This window comes from Periophthalmus magnuspinnatus, chromosome 8 (genome assembly GCF_009829125.3).
Source record: "Periophthalmus magnuspinnatus isolate fPerMag1 chromosome 8, fPerMag1.2.pri, whole genome shotgun sequence".
Lineage (NCBI taxonomy): Eukaryota > Metazoa > Chordata > Actinopteri > Gobiiformes > Gobiidae > Periophthalmus > Periophthalmus magnuspinnatus.
In genome coordinates, this window is record NC_047133.1 from 6,888,133 (window position 1) to 6,910,577 (window position 22,445).

At 45.5% G+C, this 22,445-nt stretch overlaps 1 protein-coding gene across 1 annotated transcript in view; it reads left to right on the forward strand.

Moving 5' to 3' along the window:
- The first annotated feature begins 4,371 nt into the window (after positions 1-4,371).
- The window catches only part of ppfia3 (PTPRF interacting protein alpha 3), a 33,248-nt gene continuing 15,174 nt past the window's right edge, over positions 4,372-22,445 (forward strand). The window contains exons 1-21 of the mRNA XM_055223402.1: positions 4,372-4,796; positions 5,919-6,020; positions 8,001-8,240; positions 8,939-8,998; positions 9,194-9,322; positions 10,217-10,309; positions 10,988-11,040; positions 11,178-11,271; positions 11,620-11,754; positions 13,721-13,804; positions 14,347-14,478; positions 14,736-14,798; positions 15,247-15,326; positions 16,046-16,208; positions 18,193-18,383; positions 19,248-19,485; positions 20,015-20,142; positions 20,907-21,055; positions 21,180-21,279; positions 21,638-21,719; positions 21,899-22,099. Of these exons, the coding sequence (XP_055079377.1) occupies positions 4,434-4,796; positions 5,919-6,020; positions 8,001-8,240; positions 8,939-8,998; positions 9,194-9,322; positions 10,217-10,309; positions 10,988-11,040; positions 11,178-11,271; positions 11,620-11,754; positions 13,721-13,804; positions 14,347-14,478; positions 14,736-14,798; positions 15,247-15,326; positions 16,046-16,208; positions 18,193-18,383; positions 19,248-19,485; positions 20,015-20,142; positions 20,907-21,055; positions 21,180-21,279; positions 21,638-21,719; positions 21,899-22,099 (2,880 nt within the window). The 5' untranslated portion in view covers positions 4,372-4,433. The remainder of the gene's footprint in view (positions 4,797-5,918; positions 6,021-8,000; positions 8,241-8,938; positions 8,999-9,193; positions 9,323-10,216; positions 10,310-10,987; positions 11,041-11,177; positions 11,272-11,619; positions 11,755-13,720; positions 13,805-14,346; positions 14,479-14,735; positions 14,799-15,246; positions 15,327-16,045; positions 16,209-18,192; positions 18,384-19,247; positions 19,486-20,014; positions 20,143-20,906; positions 21,056-21,179; positions 21,280-21,637; positions 21,720-21,898; positions 22,100-22,445) is intronic.

The window sequence follows — 22,445 nt, forward strand, 5'->3', positions numbered from 1 at the left end:
TTGCAGATGCTTTGACCCTCACCTACTCCCCTCTCTCTTTCTCTCTTAAATAATTTGTTTGTTTGTTCTTTAATTATTTGCCTCCCTTTTTCCTTCTAAACTCTGACCTCTTCATAGTTCCTCTCTCCTCCTCAAATTGTCCAAGAGATATTTATCAAAACTGCATCAAAATCACCTTTGGAATCATCATAAATTGCACAAATTCTACAGTTCTTTAGTGTTCCTGTGTGTCATATGCCGTCCCTTGTGTGTCAGAAGCCCTCCCTCAGTCTCTATGGAGTCTTATTCTGTGTAAAAGCTGCTAACCCTATAGTTTAGACCTCGACAAGCATGTTCTGAAATGTCCCTCCTGTGTGTCAGATGCCCTCCCGCGGTCTTATTCTGTGTAACCCTGTAGTTTAGACCTCTACAAACATTCATACATGGGATTTTTTTTAAAGTAAGTCTCTAAAAAGTAAAATATTCTAGACCTAATTAGTTCTAAATTCTAAACAGATAAATCCAGATGATGACTCTGATCTGCATCACTGTTCCTCGCGCAGACGTTTATTTTTACAGTGTCGTTTTCCATAGAACTTTATGGCCTCGTCTCTCACATTACGTCACCTTTCCTGCTCCTCAGCTCTAAGCCCCGCCCCCCACAGTCCTCTCTGCGCTCTGATTGGTCGAGCCGTTTTCACTCTCCATCTCTCGACTCTGCATCCAAACTGTACCTGCAGGAGTTTAAATGACTTCTTTTCACTATGTTGGTCTGGTTCTGACAAGTTTTGTAAATATATTTTGCAACCAAACTTGGATTATGTGACTTTTAAAACATATTTAGCCGTTTGTTTCAAAATTATAGGAACATTTTTCTTACAATATGGCCAACTTTGCCACCAAAATGTCTCTTGTCTCTTGGATAAAAGAAGAGCTCTCGTCTTTAGCCTACAGAATCCACATTCCACTACTCAATATTAATAAGCTGAATGTAATTATTTTAACTCCATTAACAGTGTCCAATTGGTTATAATGAAGCCTTTAGCTGTTTACTTTTTTTTTCCTCGATGTGTTAATATATCTGTGGTAGTTAGCAAATGGTTTCACAAGATGACACAAAGAATTAGAATGAGTAAAAATAGGTTGGTTTCGTGTCTGAAGGACTGAGGAGGAAAGAACTGGGAGCCGTAGCCTGAGCCGGAGCTGGAAGAGAGACGAAGGACCGGAGGAGAGAGACGAAGGACCGGAGGAGAGGACCGGAGGAGAGGACCGGAGGAGAGGACCGGAGGAAGAGGCGGTGGAGCGGGGTGAAGCTGCGGGTGCACACACACTCAGATCCGGGACAACACTTCATATTTCAGCTTAGACTTTTCACCCAGATATAGTCAAGGTGCTGTTGTGATTAGCCAAACAGACTGTGTGAGAGGAGATTTGAATAAAACAGGCCACGTTAATGCATTTGGCACCATTTATGGTAAACTAGCCTTTGCCTTAGCGTGCTAGCGGCAAAGGCTACATCCGTTTGCTTTATTTGCTCTGTTATTATTTTTTTTCTAGAAAGAAAAATATATGTATGAAAGATGGAGAGGAACAGTTTATTTAGCGTTACTTTACATGAAAAGCCTTCTCTTCGAATCATAATTCTAAGCAGATGTTCATAAATCTTTAAGTCTCTTATAGTGAAAGTCTGAAACCGGAAGTGAGCTGTGCGTCCTGCGTGCGTCTTTACGCAGCGTCGCTCCAGAGCGCAGAGGGAGGGGATGTAACCGGGCTGTACCGGGCTGTCCGCGGAGAACCTGCCGCGCCGAGCCGCTCCTTTCCCCGGTGGACTGACCCGGGTCTCGGCCTCTTCCTCTACTCGTGAACCATGGCCACGGTAAGCGCGCGAGCTCCACATCTCCACGCGCACCGCTCCCCGCGACGTAAGCGGCGGTGGACGTGAAGCGGTACAGCTGTTTTTTCTGGGCGGGGGGGCTGGAGGAGCAGGGTGTGTGGAGCGGGGGGAGCGGAGAAATAAACAGTTTATAGATAATAACGGACATTATATCTGCCTTATGTCCCGGGCCGCGAGACAGACTGGCACCGCGCGGACAGACGTTAATTGGGCCTCATCAGCTCCAGATGATTGGCACCTCCCTCCCTCCGTGCAGCGGGGCTCGAGGCTCCGGTTCCGCCTGTTTTTCTCACGTTTTACCGTAGGTTTGTTCACGACAGCGGATGGTCTTGGCTCTCTCGGCCTCATCCGCCACAGCCCGCGTTATAAGACTGAAATGTTACGTGTGTGTTTGGTTTAGAGACGCACCAAAGGCCAAATTGGTCTCGTAATTACAATTCATGATGACACCCTATTCCCCCAACATCAGTGTGTGAAACATCTGCGGGGAGAGACCGAGGAATCGCACCGCCGACCGCACTGCCACACCAGCGTCTGTGCGTGGGTCTGTACGGGTTTTGGGTGATTATTAGCGGGTTTACGAAGCCGGACACGCGCGATGACTGATGGATGATTTGTCAGGGAGCCGCTGAAGTCTCGCGATGGGAGAAGAGACGCGAGAGTGTGCAGATGCATCACATGTGCAACGAGGTGTGAAACGGAGAAACGGAGACACGTACAGATAAGGCACGAGTTTAAACGTGTAATATCAGGGTAATAACGGTGTGCACGTGGTGTCAGGCAGCGGATCAGGGGCGGGGGTCAGGAGGAGAGCCTTAATCAATAGCCTGCAACTCTAAATCAGAATCAGAATCCTTTTATTGCCATCGTTTGTGAACACAGTTCACTAGGAACTTATTTTGGTGATAAAGTGCAACATAAAACATAAAACACACTGAATAAATACAAATACAAATAAGGGCATGCACGAAGTAAAAAAAAAAGATATGCTTAAAAATCAAATAAAATACTTAAAGGTAGAAAATATATACAACAGCAGCAAATATGAAGTAGGCTAGTGTTAGAAAAAGGTCCAAATATTAAAGAGGGGTATGATGCAAAGTTGTTTTTTCCCCCCACATATTATAACACTGTTCCGTCATGAAACACATGCCTGAAGAGGTTTTAGATGTCACCCAGGCATGTTTGAGCAATCTAGCGATCTCTCCCAGGCCCTATTTGAACCCTCCTTTTGGTTAACTATAAGGTTCTGTCCAAAGCTCCACCCACAAGCCTACATCACCCATCCTCCCACACGACAATTCTCCTTAAATATACAAAAACATGATATAAAACTGTACACAGCAACTTGACAAACCTGACGTGATGTGCAATAGTTTCATTAGTGGGATGCAGCTGATTGTGTTGTGCAGAGAGCAAAGGGAGGGGAGTGTTTTGGCAAAGTTAGAATTTTCAAAACAATAAAATGTATTGCTATCTAAATATGTTAAGTGTTCACAGTTAATGCCCCATAGAAGTAAAATACCCCCGCTTTAAAATGTTACATCTGATCCCATTCATTTGCTATATTTTCATATCATAATATCATGTTGTAGAGGGATGTTCTGTTCCAAGTTGTTGGGTTGAGTGGTAGTAGAGTGGTTAGCATTAGTGTTGCCCTGATAGAAAAATTTCAAACTCGATTAAACTCAATACTTGATACTTTTTCCGATATTCTTTAGACAATAGAATGTGATTTTCCACATTAAAGGGTAGTACGTTCTTTTATATTCCCATGTGTCCTTATATCTGTGTAATCCCTCAGTCGTCCAGGTTGGTTCCATAGTGGTCCATGGGCATATACTAGTCTATGTGTCTTATACTTGTTCTGATACAGCTCAAGATCATTCTAAAGCTGTTCAAGAAAGTTTAATTTCCGTCCGGCGAATGTGACTTTTTTAGTATTGATGCCTGCAAAAAATGCAAAAAAAAAGGATCAGATTTTTGATACTTTTGACCACCCTACTTCTAACTATTATAATTTTGTCCTTGTCGTCTCTTGTAGGTTTTATCGCAGTGAAAACTCAAACTGGAGATCAGACTTCCCCCTCCTCACCCTCTCGTCTGCCCCTCCTCCCCCCTCACCCGCGACTCCCCCCTCTCCCCGTCAAAGACTGTGGACTCACCCATATCTCCTCTCTCCCCCCTCGGAACTAACTACTACGTAACACACCGCTCAAATCTAATGTACCTGTGTGTCGGATGCCCTCCCCGTGTGTCAGATGCCCTCCCTGTGTCTCCATGGGGTCTTATTCTGTGTAAAAGCTGCTAACCGTGTAGTTTAGACCTCTACAAACATCTTCTGAAATGCATGAGATTCTTGGATTAGTTTAGCAGTTCAGATTTCAAATGTCTCTCTCAGATGTTAGCGATCCTGGGCGAGTTTAACATGCGCACAGAGATTTAAATCGTGATTTTTAAGAATAAATATCTAAAAGCAAATTTAATCACTTGCTTTTTAGATATTTTGCTATTTTTTTTTATTATTAAAGTTGATTGTCTGATAGTAAATGCTGCAAAGATGATGTGTGAAGTGATGCCCACGATCTCGGAGGACGGTAGAGGGGGAGCGGGCGGCCAGTCTTCCCCAGCGGGAGGAGGGTCAGGCGGGCTGGGTGGAGGAGGAGGGCTGGGTGGGACGGGCGGGTACGGCAGCCGGGACCCGCGTGGTGGAGGTGGAGGAGGAGGAGGGGGAGGAGGAGAAGAGGGAAGCAGCACGGGGAACCTGGAGTCTCTGATGGTCAACATGCTGACGGAGAGAGAGCGCCTCCTGGAGAGTCTAAGGGACACGCAGGAGAGCCTGTCCACAGCCCACCTCAGGCTACGGGAGCTGGGCCACGAAAAGGAGAGTCTGCAGAGGCAACTGTCCATCGCTCTGCCCCAGGTGAGGGAGGGTAAGGGGGGAGACGAAAGAGCAAGAGAGGAGGAGAAGGAGGGAGCGGGAGAGAAGGAGGAGAGGGGAGGGGAGAGAAGGTGAAAGAATGGAGAGAGGAAAAGAGAGGAGGGAAGAGAGGGGGGCCAGGGAGCAAGGAGGAGAACGTGCAGAGGCAACTGTCCATCACTCTGCCCCAGGTGAGGAGGGGGAAAGAGGGATGGGAGGGGAGGAGGGAAAGGGAGAGAAGGGGAGGAAGAGGAGTAGAGAGAGGGGAGGAGAGGGAGAGAAGGAGAGGTTCCAGAGGCAGATGTCCATCGCTGTGCCCCAGGTCAATACGAGGAGGAGGGGGGATAGGAGGGGAGAGGAGAGAGGGAGGAGAGAGGCTGTTAATGTCATAAAATTTGGTTCTAGTTAAATTCACATGATGGGTTCACTGAGTTCAGCTGTTGAGAGAGAGAGACAAAATAGAGAAAGGTGGAAAAAAGAACAGCGAGAGACATGGAGGGAGCGAAAAGAGAAGAGAAGGAGCAGGAAAGAAGAGAGGGTCAGAATGAGAGAGGGTGAGAAAAAAGAGGGAAGAGAAGCAGAGAAGGAGGGGGTAAAGAGGGAGTGTGGGAGCGTGAGAGAGAGAGACAAGAGGGAGGGAGAGAGAGGGAGTGAGAGAGGAAGAGAGAACGAAACAGCATGGAGCTCCAAAACAGGCTGATGGTGATACAGTTTTTTCATGTTTCTGTTTATGACACAGAGTCAAATGTAAACAACCATATGGTTAGTGGGCGACAGACTGCACCAACTGAGACAACCTGAGACAACAAACTATGTAACAATCACCTGCTTGTCTCATGGAGATGTTATTGCTTTACCTGAAATGTTCCACAGTGCGGCATTAAACTCATGCATCTTTCAAACAAACAGAAAAGACATTGTGTAATTTTCTGCAGGTGGCACATCGCCCGCATTATTCCATAAAAATAGAAAGTTAAAGCCATTCTATGGAGACAGATACATTTTGTGATATACTGTGGAATATTATGGCCGAACAACGTTTCCATGGAAACAAACAGAAGAAAGAGTCTAAAATGAGTTGAATTTGAACACTGATGTTTTTATCTCCCCCTTGTGGCGGCGCAGGAGTTTGCAGTTCTGACCAAAGAGTTGAACCTGTGTCGAGAGCAGCTTCTGGAAAGAGAGGAGGAGATCGCCGAGCTCAAGGCGGAGCGCAATAATACACGGGTAAGTGAACGCACCACTGTATGAACACAACAACGCACGATTAAGAGAACACACCACCGTATGAACACAACAACGCACGATTAAGAGAACACACCACCGTATGAACACATCAACACATGGGTAAGTGAACCCACCACCGTATGAACACAACAACGCACGAGTAAGTGAAAGCACCACTGTATGAACACAACAATGCACGATTAAGAGAACACACCACCATATGAACACATCAACACATGGGTAAGTGAACCCACCACCGTATGAACACAACAACGCACGAGTAAGTGAACGCACCACCGTATGAACACAACAATGCACGATTAAGAGAACACACCACCATATGAACACATCAACACATGGGTAAGTGAACGCACCAACATATGAACACAACAACGCACGAGTAAGTGAAAGCACCACTGTATGAACACATCGACACATGGGTAAGTGAACACACCACCATATGAACACAACGACGCATGAGTAAGAGAACACACCAACATATGAACACATCAACACATGGGTAAGTAAACGCAGCACCATATGAACAACTCCAGGGTAAAGCTCAGTATGCACCCGTCCACTATCTGCAAATTAAGCGTCCCACTTTCACCCTGCGTCTTGTCTTAGTTGAACCAAAATCCAAACACGCCTGAATGCGATCAACAGCCGAGAGTGATTTTAGCTCATGACCATAGACTGTATATATAAATGCACATAGCTAACTTGCTAGCTGCCGTGTTAGGAAGGGAGCATGGGCACACTTTCGTCTCCATCGACTTCAATTCAGTTTCTATTGAAAAACTGTGGCCCCTCTTTCTGTAACTGTTGTCAGGCTCGTCATGTTGGTCTTAAAATGCTTGTATTAACCCACTCTACATGATCCTGGTGTTTTAATTGAATCATTTTGTCCGTAAATCAAGATATGAACATTAATAAGACATCAGGCATAGTAAAAGAAAAAGTCAAATCTGTTAATTGAACATAAAGTTATAGAAGTGAAGATGTTTTAGGTGCTCTTCCGAGCTGGTTCTTCAGTTAGACAAATTAGGCGCCTTCGTTCCCAGAGGTTGCTCCCACTAGCATTAGCAACAGGTGTGATTGACAGCGTTGCTAAGCACCTGCCTTCTGCTAAACCAGGACAGGAAGGGGTGTTACCCTCCACAGCTTCCCTCTGGATTGGCTCTTTGGTTTCTATGATACTTGCAGTTGGAATCCCAAATGCAGATATGGCTCCAAATTTGCTCCTATAACTGCTAACGTCGATGAGCTTCAGCTCTGTTCCCACTGTCCAAACACAAACATGGATTTGATTTGGTACCAAACGAGACTCGATCGAGTGAGTTGTGCTTAAATCCACAGAATGGTCCAGAAATAGATTAAAAGAGGGAGAAAACTGTGTTTCTCATTGACCATGATGCTCTGTTCCTCGGACATAAACTCCTGACCAATGAGAGCACTCCTTTCACCAAGACTTACACATCAGACACTCCTGAGACAGTACTGTGTCCTCCAGGGGGCGATGACACACACAGCAGACAGCGATGTCTTCTGACGGACTCCTACAGGCGGTGTGCACTGGGAACAAGTGAACGCATCACCATATAAATATAGCAAATACAGGGTTACAGGGCCCAACACTATATAATCTCTCTAGATCGTTCTGAAGCACCTGGAACTGGTTCAGACCTTGCTCAGTCCTGGCCCGGTCTTGGCTCATTCCTGGCTCGGTCCTGGTTCAGTCTTGGTTTAGTCCTGGGTCAGTCCTGGTTCGGTCCTGGTTCAATCCTGGCTCGGTTCTGGATCAGTCCTGGTCAGTCCTTGTTCAGTCCCGGTTCAGTCCTGGGTCAGTCCTGGGTCAGTCCTGGGTCAGTCCTGGCTCGGTCCTGGCTCGGTCCTGGCTCGGTCCTGGCTTGGTCCTGGCTTGGTCCTGGCTCGGTCCTGGCTCGGTCCTGGCTCAGTACTGTTTCTGTCTCTCTTCAGCTTCTCTTAGAACACTTGGAGTGCCTGGTCTCTCGCCATGAGCGCAGTCTGAGGATGACGGTGGTAAAGAGACAGGCCCAGAGTCCAGCCGGGGTGTCCAGCGAGGTGGAGGTGCTGAAGGCACTCAAGTCCCTGTTCGAGCACCACAAAGCTCTGGATGAGAAGGTGCGTGAGAGACTGCGGGTGGCGCTAGAGAGGGTGGCCTCGCTGGAGGAGGAGCTGCAGTCTTCATCTCAGGAGGTAAGAGCTCATCTCAGATACTTCGATTTTATCATAAAATTGACTTAAAGAGGGGATATTATGCCAAATCGATTTTTTTGGAGCTTTCTCCCTTGTTATAACATTGTTCCCTCATTTAAAACCTTCCTGAACAGGTTTTGGATTTCATCCATGCAAGAGTAATCTAGCAATCTTTCCCTATTCGCACCCTCCTGATGGTTGGTAGTACCAGCCTGTACGAGGCTTTGCCTACAAGCCGGCATCACCTATGCTCCCACACGACAGTTCTCCAAAAATATACAAAAACATGATACAAAACAGTACATAGAAACTTAACAAACGTGACGTGATGTGTAGTAGTTTCATTAGTAGGATGCACGCTGATTGTGAAACTTATGAAACATGTTAGTACGTTGTTTTGGGCAAATATAGCATTTTCAAAACAATAAAAGGAAACATGGTGATCTGTGATGTTATGGGGTACAGTTAATACCCCACAGAAGTAAAATACCCCCTCTTTGAGGTGAATTAAACACTAAATCCTTTTTACTGAACTGTGTATATGATGTTTTAATATCTGTTTCTAATCATTTTTCTTTGACTATTTTAGTGCAAACTAGGTAAATTTGCAGCTTTCTGGTCAAAAATGTATAAAAAATATAGTAATTTAGTTTAGAAAAGTTCATATTTTTGAGTGAGGTTTTTGTGTTTTTTTTCAGGTGGTGACTCTTCGGGAGCAGATCAAACGCAGACAGCAGGGTCTGGACAATGGGAAAGAGGTGAGACCATGAGACTCGGCCTTAATACTAGGGCTACCAATACAGTAGAGGTTAAGGGTCAAAGTCACTAGTCTTAGTACATGCCTGGACTCAGCTTTGTTCATCGGTTCAATGTGACTGCAGCTGTTTTTGCCCCCAGATCCAGGTTTTACTTCGGTTTATTTATTTATTTATTTGTCTCTGTGGTTGTCCCAGCGCCTCCCAAATGGCCCCTCCTCCCTCCTGGACGATGGAGAGATGGAGCGACAGAGAGAGGGAGAGATAGAGAGGCAGAGGTCAGAGCTCGGGCAGCTGAAGGAGCGACTGGCCCTCATGTGTCGACAGGTAACAACACGCTAAGAACACGTTTACAACATGGTTACAACACGCTTAGAATATGCTTAGAACAGGCTATGGACACATTTAGAACATGCTTAAAACATGCTAAGCACATGTCAAGAACACGCTGCCAACAGGCTTCCATTATGGTTACAGCATGCTAAGAACACACTTACAACATGCTATAAACACGCTAAGAACACGCTTACAACACACAACACAGTATGAACGCACTTACAATACACAACAGGCTAAGAACACACAACATGCTTGCAACATGCTAAACACACACAACACACTATGAACACAATAACACATCACATTTAAAAACATACTCAACTAAGAAAAAGTTGTAGAAAGTATCGAAACTCTAATACTAATCAATACTAAAACTAGCATCAAAACTAGATCCTCAATGTTCGCAAGTATCGATACTAAAAAAAGTCCCATTCAGAGGACAGAAGTGAACCTTTCCAGAATATCTTTAGAATGATCTTGAGCTTTATCGGAACAAGTATAAGACACATAGACTAGTACACGCCCATGGACCACTATGGAACCTACCTGGACCACTGAGGGATTACACAGATATTAATATATATATATATAATATAATATATTAAAGAAAGTACTACCATTTAATATTGAAAATCACATTCTATTGTCTAAAGAAAGAGTGTTTTTTAAGATCATTCTAAAGCTTTTCAGGAAAGGTTCATTTCTGTCCTGTGAATGTGACTTTTATTGTACTGACACCTGCTTAAATGAGTATCAGGTTTCGATAGTATCAGTTAATGTCTAATTTTCGATACTTTTGACAACTCTAGTTTAGACTGATAGAATAGAACCAAATATAACCAAATGACATTTCTTAATTATAAAATATTGTGTGTTTTTGAGGTGGGAGAGATCGAGGAGCAGCTGACATCGGCGCGCAGAGAACTGGCTCGATCTGAAGAAGCCAACCAGAAACTGCAACGAGACGTCAAAGAGGTGAGAGACATTCAGGGGGTTTACTGGACTTCAAGCATATTGTGTTTGTGTGCTCTATAGTTTTATTCTATGATACGTACGGATCATTATGTTATAATTTGCACATTTTAAATCACAATATTAATCTAAAACAACCTAATAAAATAAACATGTCTGCTGACTTGTGCCGTGCCCAATGGGAGCTGACATCACTGTAAACGTCATCACAACAAATCTCTGTAACTGCTGCTGTCAGGCTCATTTTGGTCCTAACATGTTCATATTAACCCACTCTACATGATTCTTGTATTTTTATTTTGCTATTGTGCCCGTAAATCAACATATGAACATTAATAATAGACAAATCAGCTTCCTTCTTTTCCCGAGGTCGATCCCACTAGCACTAGCAACAGCTTTGATTGACATCATTGCTAAAACAGCATATTTTGGTGTTTTGTGGATTTAAACTGCAGTATATGGGTCTATGCATCAATGCTGCCATCTTTGTTTTGAAAGAAGATATGTGTCTTTGATTGGTTAATAGTCCTGTCAGAGATAAGTGTATTGTGTGCAAATGAAGTATGGAAAATCTCACTAAAATGACAAATGTGTAAGGGAATAAAAATGGAAATTTATTTCACAGAACAAATACATTGTTTTGAATAGTGTGTTCGTGTCTCAGTGTGTTCTCTGTTCCAGGCGTTGTGTCAGAGGGAGGACATGGAGGAGCGTATCACCACTCTGGAGCGCAGGTTTGGGATTCTAATTTAAAAAAACTAACTCCATAAACTGATTTTAAACATTTATCAAATCGTCACAGTATTTCTAACGTTTTCTTAGTGTCTTAGTTTCCTTCACTTGTCTGAGATCTCCTGTGTGTCGGGTGCAGGTACCTGGCCGCCCAGCGGGAGGCGACATCTCTCCACGACATCAAAGACAAGCTGGAGAACGAGCTGGCTAGCAAGGACTCCCTCTACAGACAGGTATTGAAACTGCAGCTACACTAAGAAATAATTGATGTTTATTAAAAGAAACAAAATTGACATGTTTCAGTGAGTTTACCCTCATAAGACGGAGAGCACTGTAAAAAGCAGCATCTGCATAATGCTTTGAATATAACTTGATTAGATGTATATCAGCCTACAGAGTTTAACCTGTCTTAAAGCATCAGTGAAGAAAAAGTGAAAACATTTTATCTGTGATCTCCTTCACTCTCTGCTCTAGTTTGGAGAGAGACTGACCTCCAGGTGCCAGCACCCTCACAGCACTGGTCTGACTTCACATGTGACATAGCTCCAGTTGTGCAGTTATGTTTTTGTTGTGTTCTTCAGAGCGAGGAGAAGAACCGTCAGCTGCAGGAGCGACTGGACGATGCCAAACAGAAGCTTCAGCAAACACTCCAGAGAGCAGAGACTCTGCCCGAGGTGGAGGCACAGCTCGCTCAGAGGGTGGCAGCACTGAGCAAGGTCTGAACTCTATACTTGCACACTAGTGTAGTACTAACACCATCACCCCATCACTTTATACTAATGTCATATTATACTAACACAAAGGGTCCAGAGAGCAGAGACTTTGCTCAAGGTGGAGGCTCAGCTCGCTCAGAGGGTGGCAGCACTGAGCAAAAGCAGGTCTCAACAAAGCCCGCACCAAAACATGTTATTACATAAGAATAACATAAATATACAGATTAATCACAGTCTGACCTGTAATTAAAAAAACACATAGGAAGTGTGATATTAAAGGTTCCATATTGCGCTGAACTGAAAAACATCCCTGGAGAGTGGGCCCTGAACGCACCGTGTGTGAGCTGAGGTGATAAACTGTACTATGACATGAACCAGCTCCAGACGGCAACAAAATGGAGGCCAAGATCTGCACACTGTTTTCACATTTTCACAACAGAAAAACGACACTGCAAAACCCAAAACAAAATCCACTCCATCATCTGTAACCGCTGGTCTTATACATGAGTTTAATGCTTTACTGTGGAACATTCTAGTCTAAGCAGTAACATCCCCATGGAGACAAGCCTGTGGTGTACCACCCATCAAAAAAGTTGCATAGTGCACCTCCTCCTCCTCCTTCTCCACCCTCTGTAACACCTCCTCCACCCTCTGTACCACTTCCTCTATCCTTCGTACCATCTCCTTCACCTCCTCCTTTCGCTGCACCACCTCCTTCACCTCCTCTGCCCTCTGTACAACTTCCATGCTCTGTATCACGTCCTCCACTCTCTGCCCCGCTCCTTCACCCTTTACATCTCCTCCACGCTCCCTCAGGTCACCTCCATGTTACAGTGTTCTGCCTGGCTGCACACAGGTGGAGTCTGGGGAACTTCAGGCTCAGTTAAACCTGAATAAATGAACCTGGGCTCAGAACAGAACGAGGAAAGAGAAAGTCACACATGTTTGAGCCTGAGCCAAAGGAAATGTCTCGATTCAAAGGCTCGGCTCCGGATCAAACTCGTGTAAATCCAGAGCCAAATGATTAAAAAAATGAAGGAAAGACATGTCCACACACGCCATACATACATACACATAAACACACACACATGCATACTCTACACATACATACACACCACACCTGCCACACGTATATACACACACGCTTACTACACGATTCATAGAAATACGAGACCACAACACTCTACCAGATCTGATACTGATATCAGCTCTCGACGCCAATACTGAACATTTTCCTGGATCAGATATCGGCTTTCAAACATGTGTACAGTCGATATCCTGGTTGGACAGATACACTGATGTTATAAGACTGTTTACAAGTCATGGTCTGCAAAGAAAGTGTCTGTTCTGTTGTTACTTGAGAGCTAAACAGCAGCTATTTAACACATTTGGATCAGTTTTGCCTTATGTTATTTTTGTTTTAAGAAAAGATATGTGCACTTTAAGCCTTAGTATCGAAATCGCCATCCCTAGTTGAAACTTTTCATGATTTCTTGGGGATTAACTCCACAAACTTCCTTCTTTTAAGTTGTAGCCTAAAGTGCTAGTGACAGGTTTTTATCTTTCTAGAATTTTTTTTGTGTGTGTTTTTTTTAAGGAATAAAATGTGTAGTTACAAAAGTTATAGTTTTACACCAGGAAGGAAGTAGAACAGAAAAGTTCTAAAATATATGGATGACATGTTTTCTTTTTCTTGTTGTTTTCTCCCTCCTCTCTCCTCTCTCATCCTCTCTTCTCTCCTTGTTTCCTTTCTCATCTCCCCCTCTCTCCTTGTCTCCTCTCCTCTCTTTCTTTGTCCCCACTCTTCCTGTCTCCTTGTCTCCACTATCCTCTCCTCTGTCCTTGCCTCCTCTCTCCTTCTGTCCTCGTTTCCTTATCTCCTTGTTCCCTTGTCTCCTCTCTCCTCGCCCCTTCTGTCCTTGCATCCTTATCTCCTCTCTCTTTGTTTCCTTGTATCCGTGTGTTCTAGGCGGAGGAGAGACACGGGAACTTTGAGGAGCGCCTGCGTCAGATGGAGGCTCAACTGGAGGAGAAGAACCAGGAGCTTCAGAGGGTACGTCCCATGTCTCTACGTTCACTGTGATAAAGTAGCACTCACAGGTCACAACGAGGAGGTCTCTGGTTCGACTCCTGGGTTTGTTTGTGTGGAGTTTGCATGTTCTCCCTGTGTGTTGAGTAGGTTTCCTCCAGTTTCTCCCATCAACCCAGATCTTCCAGCTTCAAGTCATCCTGACCCAGACTAGCTCAAGGTCTGGAGATGGGTCCCACTGCTTCTGACAGGTTTAACCCAGAGACACTGAAGGATGGGTCAAATGCAGAGGACACATAAAAACCTTTGACACCTCCTCCCTCCTCCTCCTCCTTTCTCTGTCCTTCCTCTTTTCCTGTCTCTCTCTCTGCCTCCTCCTCTCATCCTCTTTTCCTCCTCCTCCTCCTCCTCTCTCTTCTCCCCTCTTTTCTGTTCTCACTCATACTTTCTTCTCACAGGCCCAGCAGAGGGAAAGAATGAACGATGAACATAACAAACCTTTGACTCCTCCTCTTCTTTTTCTTTCTCTCCTCCTCTCTGTTCTCACTCATCCTTTCTTCTCACAGGCCCGGCAAAGGGAGAGAATGAACGATGAACATAACAAACGTCTGAGTGACACGGTGGATAAACTCCTCTCAGAGTCAAACGAGCGTCTGCAGCTGCACCTGAAGGAGAGGATGGCCGCCCTGGAGGAGAAGGTCAGAACTGCAACTCTAAAACACTTTGCTCCAGATGGATTCAAGTCAAATCCCAGGGGACAAAGAAGCCCTCCTGTTCATAATTTGTGTTCACATTCTAGAGTTTGATGAAACGCTTTAGGGTTAAGGCAGGGCTAAAGTGTCAGGTCAGAATGAAGATGATGTGTAATTTTAAATCTCTCCCACCTCACACCAGATCAAATACTCACCTGTTTCACACCTGTTCAGATACTCATCTGTCCTTATGTCCTCTTCAGAACGCTCTGTCTGAGGAACTGTCCAACATGAAGAAGCTACAGGACGACCTGTTAGCCAATAAGGTAAGTCCTCCTCTGCTCCTCCTCTTCTCATCCTCTTCTCCTCCTCCTCTAGTCCTCCCCTCCTCCTCTGCTCCCCCTCACACTCTGCTCCTCCTGTGCTTAGACTCTGCTCATCCTCCCCTCCTCCTCTGCTCCTCCTCAGACTCTGCTCCTCCTCTCCTCCTCCTACGCTCTTCGTTCTCACTCTTTTGCATGAAATAAGAAAACAAATGTATTACTATTTAATTTCTCAAATTAAGATCTCTCTCTTTAGCTTATACTGTTTTATCGGTTGTATAATATATAAATTCACACAGCACAGACAGCACTGTGGTCCAAGTTAGAGTATTCTTTTGTTTGATGGTTGTTTAGAAACATGGCACCTGAAAGCTTAGTTTGTGCAGCTCCTAACACACAGCTACTGTTCTGCTGCTGTTTGTTAAATGTTTACGTTTTGTTGTTTGTTCAGGATCAGCTGATCGCGGAGCTGGAGCGAATCCAGCTCGAACTGGACCAACTCAGAGCGCGGCCCGGAGGAAACTACTCCAGGTACTGTAGAAGTAGTAGCAGTAGTTGTAAGTAGAAGTATTGAGCCTCTCTTCCCTCAGCCTTCCCTGGTTGGTGTAGGAGTAGTACTAGTGGTAGTATCTGTAGTATTGACCCTCTCCTCCCTATAGTTGGTCCTTTCCTGGTAGTGCCCTGGAGCTCTGGTGCTCTCATGGAGAAGGCTGTTTTCTCTCTGATAGTAGTAGTCTTAGTAGTATTAGGGGACAAACGACAAAGAGTAGTATCTGTGATATCTCTCCTCTCTTTAGTCACTCCGTCCCCAGTAGCACGTTGGAGCTGAGGTAGTCTCACAGAGGAGGCACTCCACCCTCTGGATGTAGTAGTAGTAGAACTAGTTGTAGTATTAACCCTTCTCTCTTCTCTTTAGTCGTTCCCTCCCCGATAGTGCTCTGGTGCTGAGGTAGACTCACGGAGGAGGCTTTGGTAGTAGTAGTAGTAGTAGTAGTAGTAGTAGTAGTAGTAGTAGTAGTAGTAGTAGTAGTAGTAGTAGTAGTAGTAGTAGTAGTAGTAGTAGTAGTAGTAGTAGTAGTAGTAGTAGTAGTAGTAGTAGTAGTAGTAGTAGTATCTGTAGTACTGATCCTCCCTGCCTCTCCCTGTAGTCGCTCTCTCTCCTGTAGTACTCTGGAGCTGAGGTAGTCTCACGGAGGAGGCTTTCTTCCCTCTAGCTGTAGTAGTATTAACCCTTCCTCTCCTCTCTTTAGTCGCTCCCTCCCCGGTAGCGCTCTGGAGCTGAGGTACTCTCACGGAGGAGGCTCTCTTCCCTCTGGTTCTCATCTGGACATGTTTGGACACGCCACGGTCGGGCCGGTTGTGCGCCGCAGTCACCGGGCCAGATGGAGCTCAGCGCGCGATGACGCCACCAAGGTCAGAGTTTGGGAACCAGAAGTTTGGACACATCCTCTCATTCATTGATTTTTATCTTTATTTTTACTACAAACAGAAGACTTCAAATATACGACGCAAGATGTATGGAATTATCAAAGAAAAAAAGTGAAAAAAACTCCATAACATAACACAATAACAGAACACAATACAAGATTTTACCAGTAAAGAAAAAGTAACAATACTTTTACCATGGAGACTTGGATGTATATAAACACATACATCTACAGCTGTCTGCTTCCTACCTGCTCTCTCCATTTAGTCCGTTAAGAATGGGATTTTATTCGAAACCTTTTTTAGCTTTCTGCCGTGTTATAACATTGTTCCCTCATCAAAAATATGGTAAAATATTGGTTTTAGAATAATCTATCGATCTCTCCTTGACCCTATTAAAACCCTTCTTATGGTTAGCTGTAAGATTCTGTTCAAAGCTCCATAAATATACTAAAACTGTACACAGCAACTTGACAAACCTGATGTTTCTTTAGTGGGATGCACGCTGATTGTGTGGTGATAGTGCTCTGAAGGGGGAGTGACTTAGCACGGAGAGCAAAGGGAGGGGAGACTTGTCAAACTGAATGTTGTAGTATATTAATGCGTTGCTTTTGGGCTGTGTACAGTTTTGTATCTGTCGTAACCGGTGGGGTTGGGTGAACCAAAGACATGCAGACTCGGGGCAGATTTACACTGTTTATTTACAAAATGGTGAAATTCAGTTCAAACAATAATTAATCCAGCGGGGGACAGGAGCCAGAGTCCAGGGCAGGATCCAGGAGCGGAGCGCACGGTACGGCGCCGGAGCGAGGTGCAGAGGACGAGCCGGGATCCGGGAACGTGGGCCTCAGAGGCAAAAGACCAGTAGACCAAAGCCAGGGAAAGGAGCAGGGTGCAGGGTGAGGTCCAGGGGCGTAGTGTGCAGGAGACAAGGTGAAACAGTACCATACCAGGTGGGGGAAGCCAGGCGGGAGCAGAGCTGTGAGTGCGGGAGCTGGAGCAGGGCAGGAGACAGGATGTGGACACGCGGATGACCTGGCACCGAGTGCCTTCCCTAGACGGCCCTGGGAACAGGGTGAAGACAAGCAGACGATCTGTCTTCTCCCAGCTCCTCTTATCCACGGCAGGAGGTGATGATTACCCTGATGGGACACAGGTGCGCGCGGGAGGAGCCGAGTGTTCCGCCCAGCTCCAGGTTCAGGCACAGAAATATACGCATCATGACAGTATCATTTGTTTCATTTTATATTTTTATGGAGAACTGTCGTGTGGGAGCATGAGTGACAAACCTGTGGGTGGAGCTTTGCACAGAATCTTACTGCTAACTGTAAGAAGGGTTCGAATAGGGCTGGGGAGAGATCGCTAAATTACTCAAACGTGCACGGATGACGTGTAAAACCTTTTCAGGCATGCTTCTGATGAGGAAACAACGCAGGAGAAAGCTAAAAAAATCTATCTTAATAATACCCTCTCTTTAAGATGAGTTGACTTTGAGTTTGACAGTTGCACAGCTCCAAAAGGTCAAACTGGAAAAAATATGATAAACAAAAATACATGCTGTGTTTATCTAAAAACAAAATCTGACTCACATTTGATTAAAATATATTTTCATGACTGTGAACTGGACAAGAATTCTTATCTTTTTTCAAGTGCAATTTTCCTCCTCTCAAACATTTAATCTTAAATTCTCCTCTTTGGATATCAGGGCTGTCCAAAGTATCAAAAATCAGATACTAATTGATACTAAAACTAGTATCAAAACTAGATCCTCATTTGAGGTGGTATCGATACTAAAAAATCCCACTGACAGGACCTTTCCTGAATAGCTTTAGAATGATCTTGAGCTTTATCAGTGCAAGTATATGCCCATGGACCACTATGGAATCTAAAATTTTAGTATCGTGACAAAACTATCCACTTTTAATTCAGAGTCTCTTGTTCACCCCATAACTCCAGCTCTCTCTGTGTGCAGTACCCAGACTGGGACAGCGCCTTGCTGGTCTCAGGCTTTGATCGCGGGGTGGAGGTGGGCTGTTCCGATGAGGAAGAGGATGGAGACGGGCTCTTTGGCTCTGAGCTTCTGTCGCCGAGTGGACAGACAGACGTCCAGACACTCGCTATAATGCTGCAAGAACAACTGGAAGCTATTAACAAGGAGATCAAGTGAGGACCAGGACTGGACCGGGATGAGGACTGGATCGAGAATGGACTGGGACTAGGACTAGACCGGGACTGAACCAGGGTTAGACCAGGATTAGAGCAGGACTAGACCAGGACTAGGACTAGATCAGAACTACTACTAGACTGGGACTGGACCAGGGTTGGACCAGGGTTAGACCAGGACTAGGACTAGACCAGGACTAGACCAGGACTACACCAGGACTAGAACAGGGTCTAGACTGGGACTGGACCAGGATTAGAGCCTTACTAGACCGTGACTGGACGAGGGACTAGACCAGGATAGGACATAGGTCTAGACCAGGTCTAGACCAAGACTGAAACAGTGGGGCTAGAATGAGAATACAGAACCTGGATTATGGCCAAAATGTGAACCAGAACCAGTCCAGAACTAAAAACAAAGCTGTATTTGGAACCAGGACCAGAATCTCTCTAAACCAGGACTAGGACCAGAGCAGGACCTGCAGGTCAAGCCATGTAACTAAACCAGTCCCCCTCCTCTATCGTTTTTTCACTCCCCTCCCCTCCTCCCCCTCTTTCTCTCACTCACATCCTTTCTTTCTCCTTCCATCTTATTTTCTCTCTTTCTCCACTTAACTTACCCTTCATCCCTCTCTCTACTGCCTCCTCACCACTCCACCACATTCCTTCCTCCATCTCTTTCTCTCCTGCTTTCTCCTCTTTCTTCTTTTCTCCCTCCCCATTCTCTTTTCTCTCTTCACTCCCCCTCTGCTCTCTCTCTCTCTCTCCCTTCCTCCCTCTCTCCTTTCCCACCACCCTCTATCCCTCTCTCCTCCTCCCTCTCTCCTCCTCCCTCTCTCCTCTCCTCTCTCCTCCCCCTCTCCTCAGACTGATCCAGGAGGAGAAGGAGAACACGGAGCTCCGTGCAGAGGAGATCCAGAGCAGGGTGAGCGTGTCTCTGGACAGTCCCCCTCTCGGGCCCTCGTCACTGGGCAGAGACGCGGCCGGGCGGGCCTACATGTCGTCCTCCATCACCTCCTCCACCCTGGCATCGCCCTCTCCACCCAGCTCAGGGCACTCCACGCCGCGGCTGCCCCACTCACCTGCGCGTGAGTCGGACAGACAGGTACAGATTCTCCCCTCTTTCTCTGGAGCTCTGGAGCACTCATGGGAAATATGTCTGGAGAAGATGTATACACAAAATACACAGAATATACAAAATACACAATATACACAATATATCTCAAACAAACTGAAAGTGCAATTCATTCTGGCACAGTTTTCAAATAGAAATAGTAGAAGTAGTAGTGGTAGTGGTGCTGGTAGTTGTAGGGGTAGTAGTAGTGGTAATAATAGTATTAGTAGTAGTAGTGGTAGTTGTAATGATAGTAGTAGCTGCTGTTATAGTTATTATAGATTTAAATTTCATTTTAAAGTACTTATATTGAGTAATGCTACATTTCTTCTCTAATGTTAGTGTTTCTGTTTTTTTTGTCCTCATACTTTGATATACTACTGGTACTAGCAGCACATTTGCATACACAGTGAAGTGGTACTGGCAGCTGTAGTTATAGTAAAAGTATTTGGTCTGATTCTCTCCTGTCTGTGAAGAATGTTGTAATAATAAAAATAATTAAAATGTGATATTTCTTCAGAAGGAGGATGATCGCTCTCTGGCCCTGCTTGACTCCACTCCTCCTCCCACTCCTCGAGCTCTGCGCTTGGACCGAATGACCCTCACTCACCCTGGGGCCCTGCTGGATGACCCCCGGGACTTCCGCAGGTAAAAGATCACAAACAAACCCTATAAGGAGAGGCTCAGCTCTTCTGTACCCACTACTAATACTGTCACAGAATGACTCTCACTTTGCCCTGCTGGACAACCCTAGGGACTTCCGCAGATCACAAACAAACTCAACAACAAATGGTACCCTCTATCTGAAAAGTTCCGTAGTATACCTGTAACCTTAGAAACACCTTCAAATCCTTGTGCATTCATTTGGGTTTGAGATTGATCATAATATTAATGCATTTAGTGCACAGTTTTTACAGTGTTTTTTATACAGGAATGATTTTATGATAGTTTGGTCCTAACCTGGCTCACCCCAGACTGATATTTGAAGCACTCTGAGCTCTACATATTTTCAGTCTGGAACGGCTCTAGCTGAAAGTGATCGGGGAAAAGTGTAACGTCATGATGAAGACTTGATTCTGATTGGTCGAAACAAAGAGGTGGAACCATTATAATGAATATTTCAATCTGATTGGTGGAAGTGTCACGACTGAACAAGTTGATAAATCAAACTTTGGTTAAATCCATTGCTATTTTTGTTATGGTTTGTTTGGGTGCTTCAACTCTGACTCCGCCCAAACCACAACGCTGCGCAGTGATTCGTCTGTAGCACTGGTCGCCGGGCCCAATCACAACAGCAGCGCAAGGTTGCAATGGGTACAGGACTTTAAACATATGAATCTTCTCCAGTTCATTCACTCTCTCTCCCTCTCTTTCTCTCCTTCCTTTCTCTCTCCTTCCTTTCTCTCTCTCAGTCTCTCGGCCGATGGCAGTGGCACTAACAGCAGTCAGGACTCTCTGCACAAGAAAAAGAAGAGCATCAAGTCCTCCATCGGGCGACTGTTTGGAAAGAAAGAGAAAGGACGACTCGGGCAACCGGGGCGAGACGGGCCTGCCTCTTTAGGTTTTATATAGATATATATACACACACAGAAGCAGACATACAGCAGGCTAACACACACTCTCACTCTCTCTCACATTAACCCTTCCTCTCACTCCTCTCATATGCTTTCTCTCTCTCCCCTCAGCCTCCACGCCCTCTGAGGACCTGGGCCCTGGAGACTCCATGACTCTGAGTAAAACTGGGACTTTAGGGCCGGCCGATAAAGACCGACGCAACAAGAAGAAGTGAGTTGTTTATAATAAATAAATATGCCAGAAGCCAGATGCCACAGTGGAGAAGCGCTCTCTCTCTCTCTCTCTCTTTCTCTCTCGCTCTCTCACTCTCACTCTCTCTGTATTCTTTAGTAAACATCACCTCTCCCTCCTCTCTCACTCTCTCTGTATTTTTAGTAACCCCCCCCTCTCTCCTCTCTCCTCACTCTCTCCCTTTCTCTGTATTCTTTATTAAACATCCCCTCTCTCTCCGTCTCTCTCCCTCTCTCTCTCTGTGTTCTTTCCAAATCACCCTCTCTCCTCCTCTCTCTCTCTCACTCTATATTCTTTCCTTAACATCCCCCTCTCCCTCTCTCCCTCTCTCACACAGACATGAGCTGCTGGAGGAGGCGTGTCGTCAGGGCCTGCCCTTCGCCTCATGGGACGGGCCCACCGTGGTGTCGTGGCTCGAGGTGAGAAGCTCTGAGGCCTGTTCTAAAGTCACATTCAAACTGTCATTTAACAGAGCTCAGACCTGCCAGACTCTTGGGCTAGTTTAAACTTCACATCTCTGTCTCTGTTTCCTCTGTTTTTCCTCTGTACCCTCTGCCCCTTCTGTGTCCCCTTACACTTTCTGCCCCCTCTGTGCCAGCTGTGGGTGGGCATGCCGGCCTGGTACGTGGCAGCGTGCCGCTCAAACGTAAAGAGCGGCGCGATCATGGCGAACCTGTCAGACACAGAGATTCAGAGGGAGATTGGCATCAGTAACCCACTTCACCGACTTAAACTGCGGCTCGCCATTCAAGAGATGGTGTCCCTGACCAGCCCCTCTGCCCCAGCCAGCACCGGCTCTGTGAGTACCAGGACTGAACCAGGACTAAACCAGGACTGAAATAGGACTAGACCAGGACTGAACCAGAACAAAAACAGAACGAAAGAGGACAAAACCAGAACCGAACCAGGAATGAACCAGAACTAAACCAGGACTGAACCAGGACTGAGTCAGGGTCTGGACTGGTTCTGAAGGTGACGAAACCAGATCGCAACCAAGATTTGATTAGGTCCAAACCTGGTCTAAACCCATTCTAAACCCTCTCTAATCCCACTCTGACCTGGATCTGTTTGGATGAAGATAAATCGATCTTTAAATGTTCTGAGACTGTAGAGAGGCGTCTGCTTTTCTTTAACTCAACATCTGT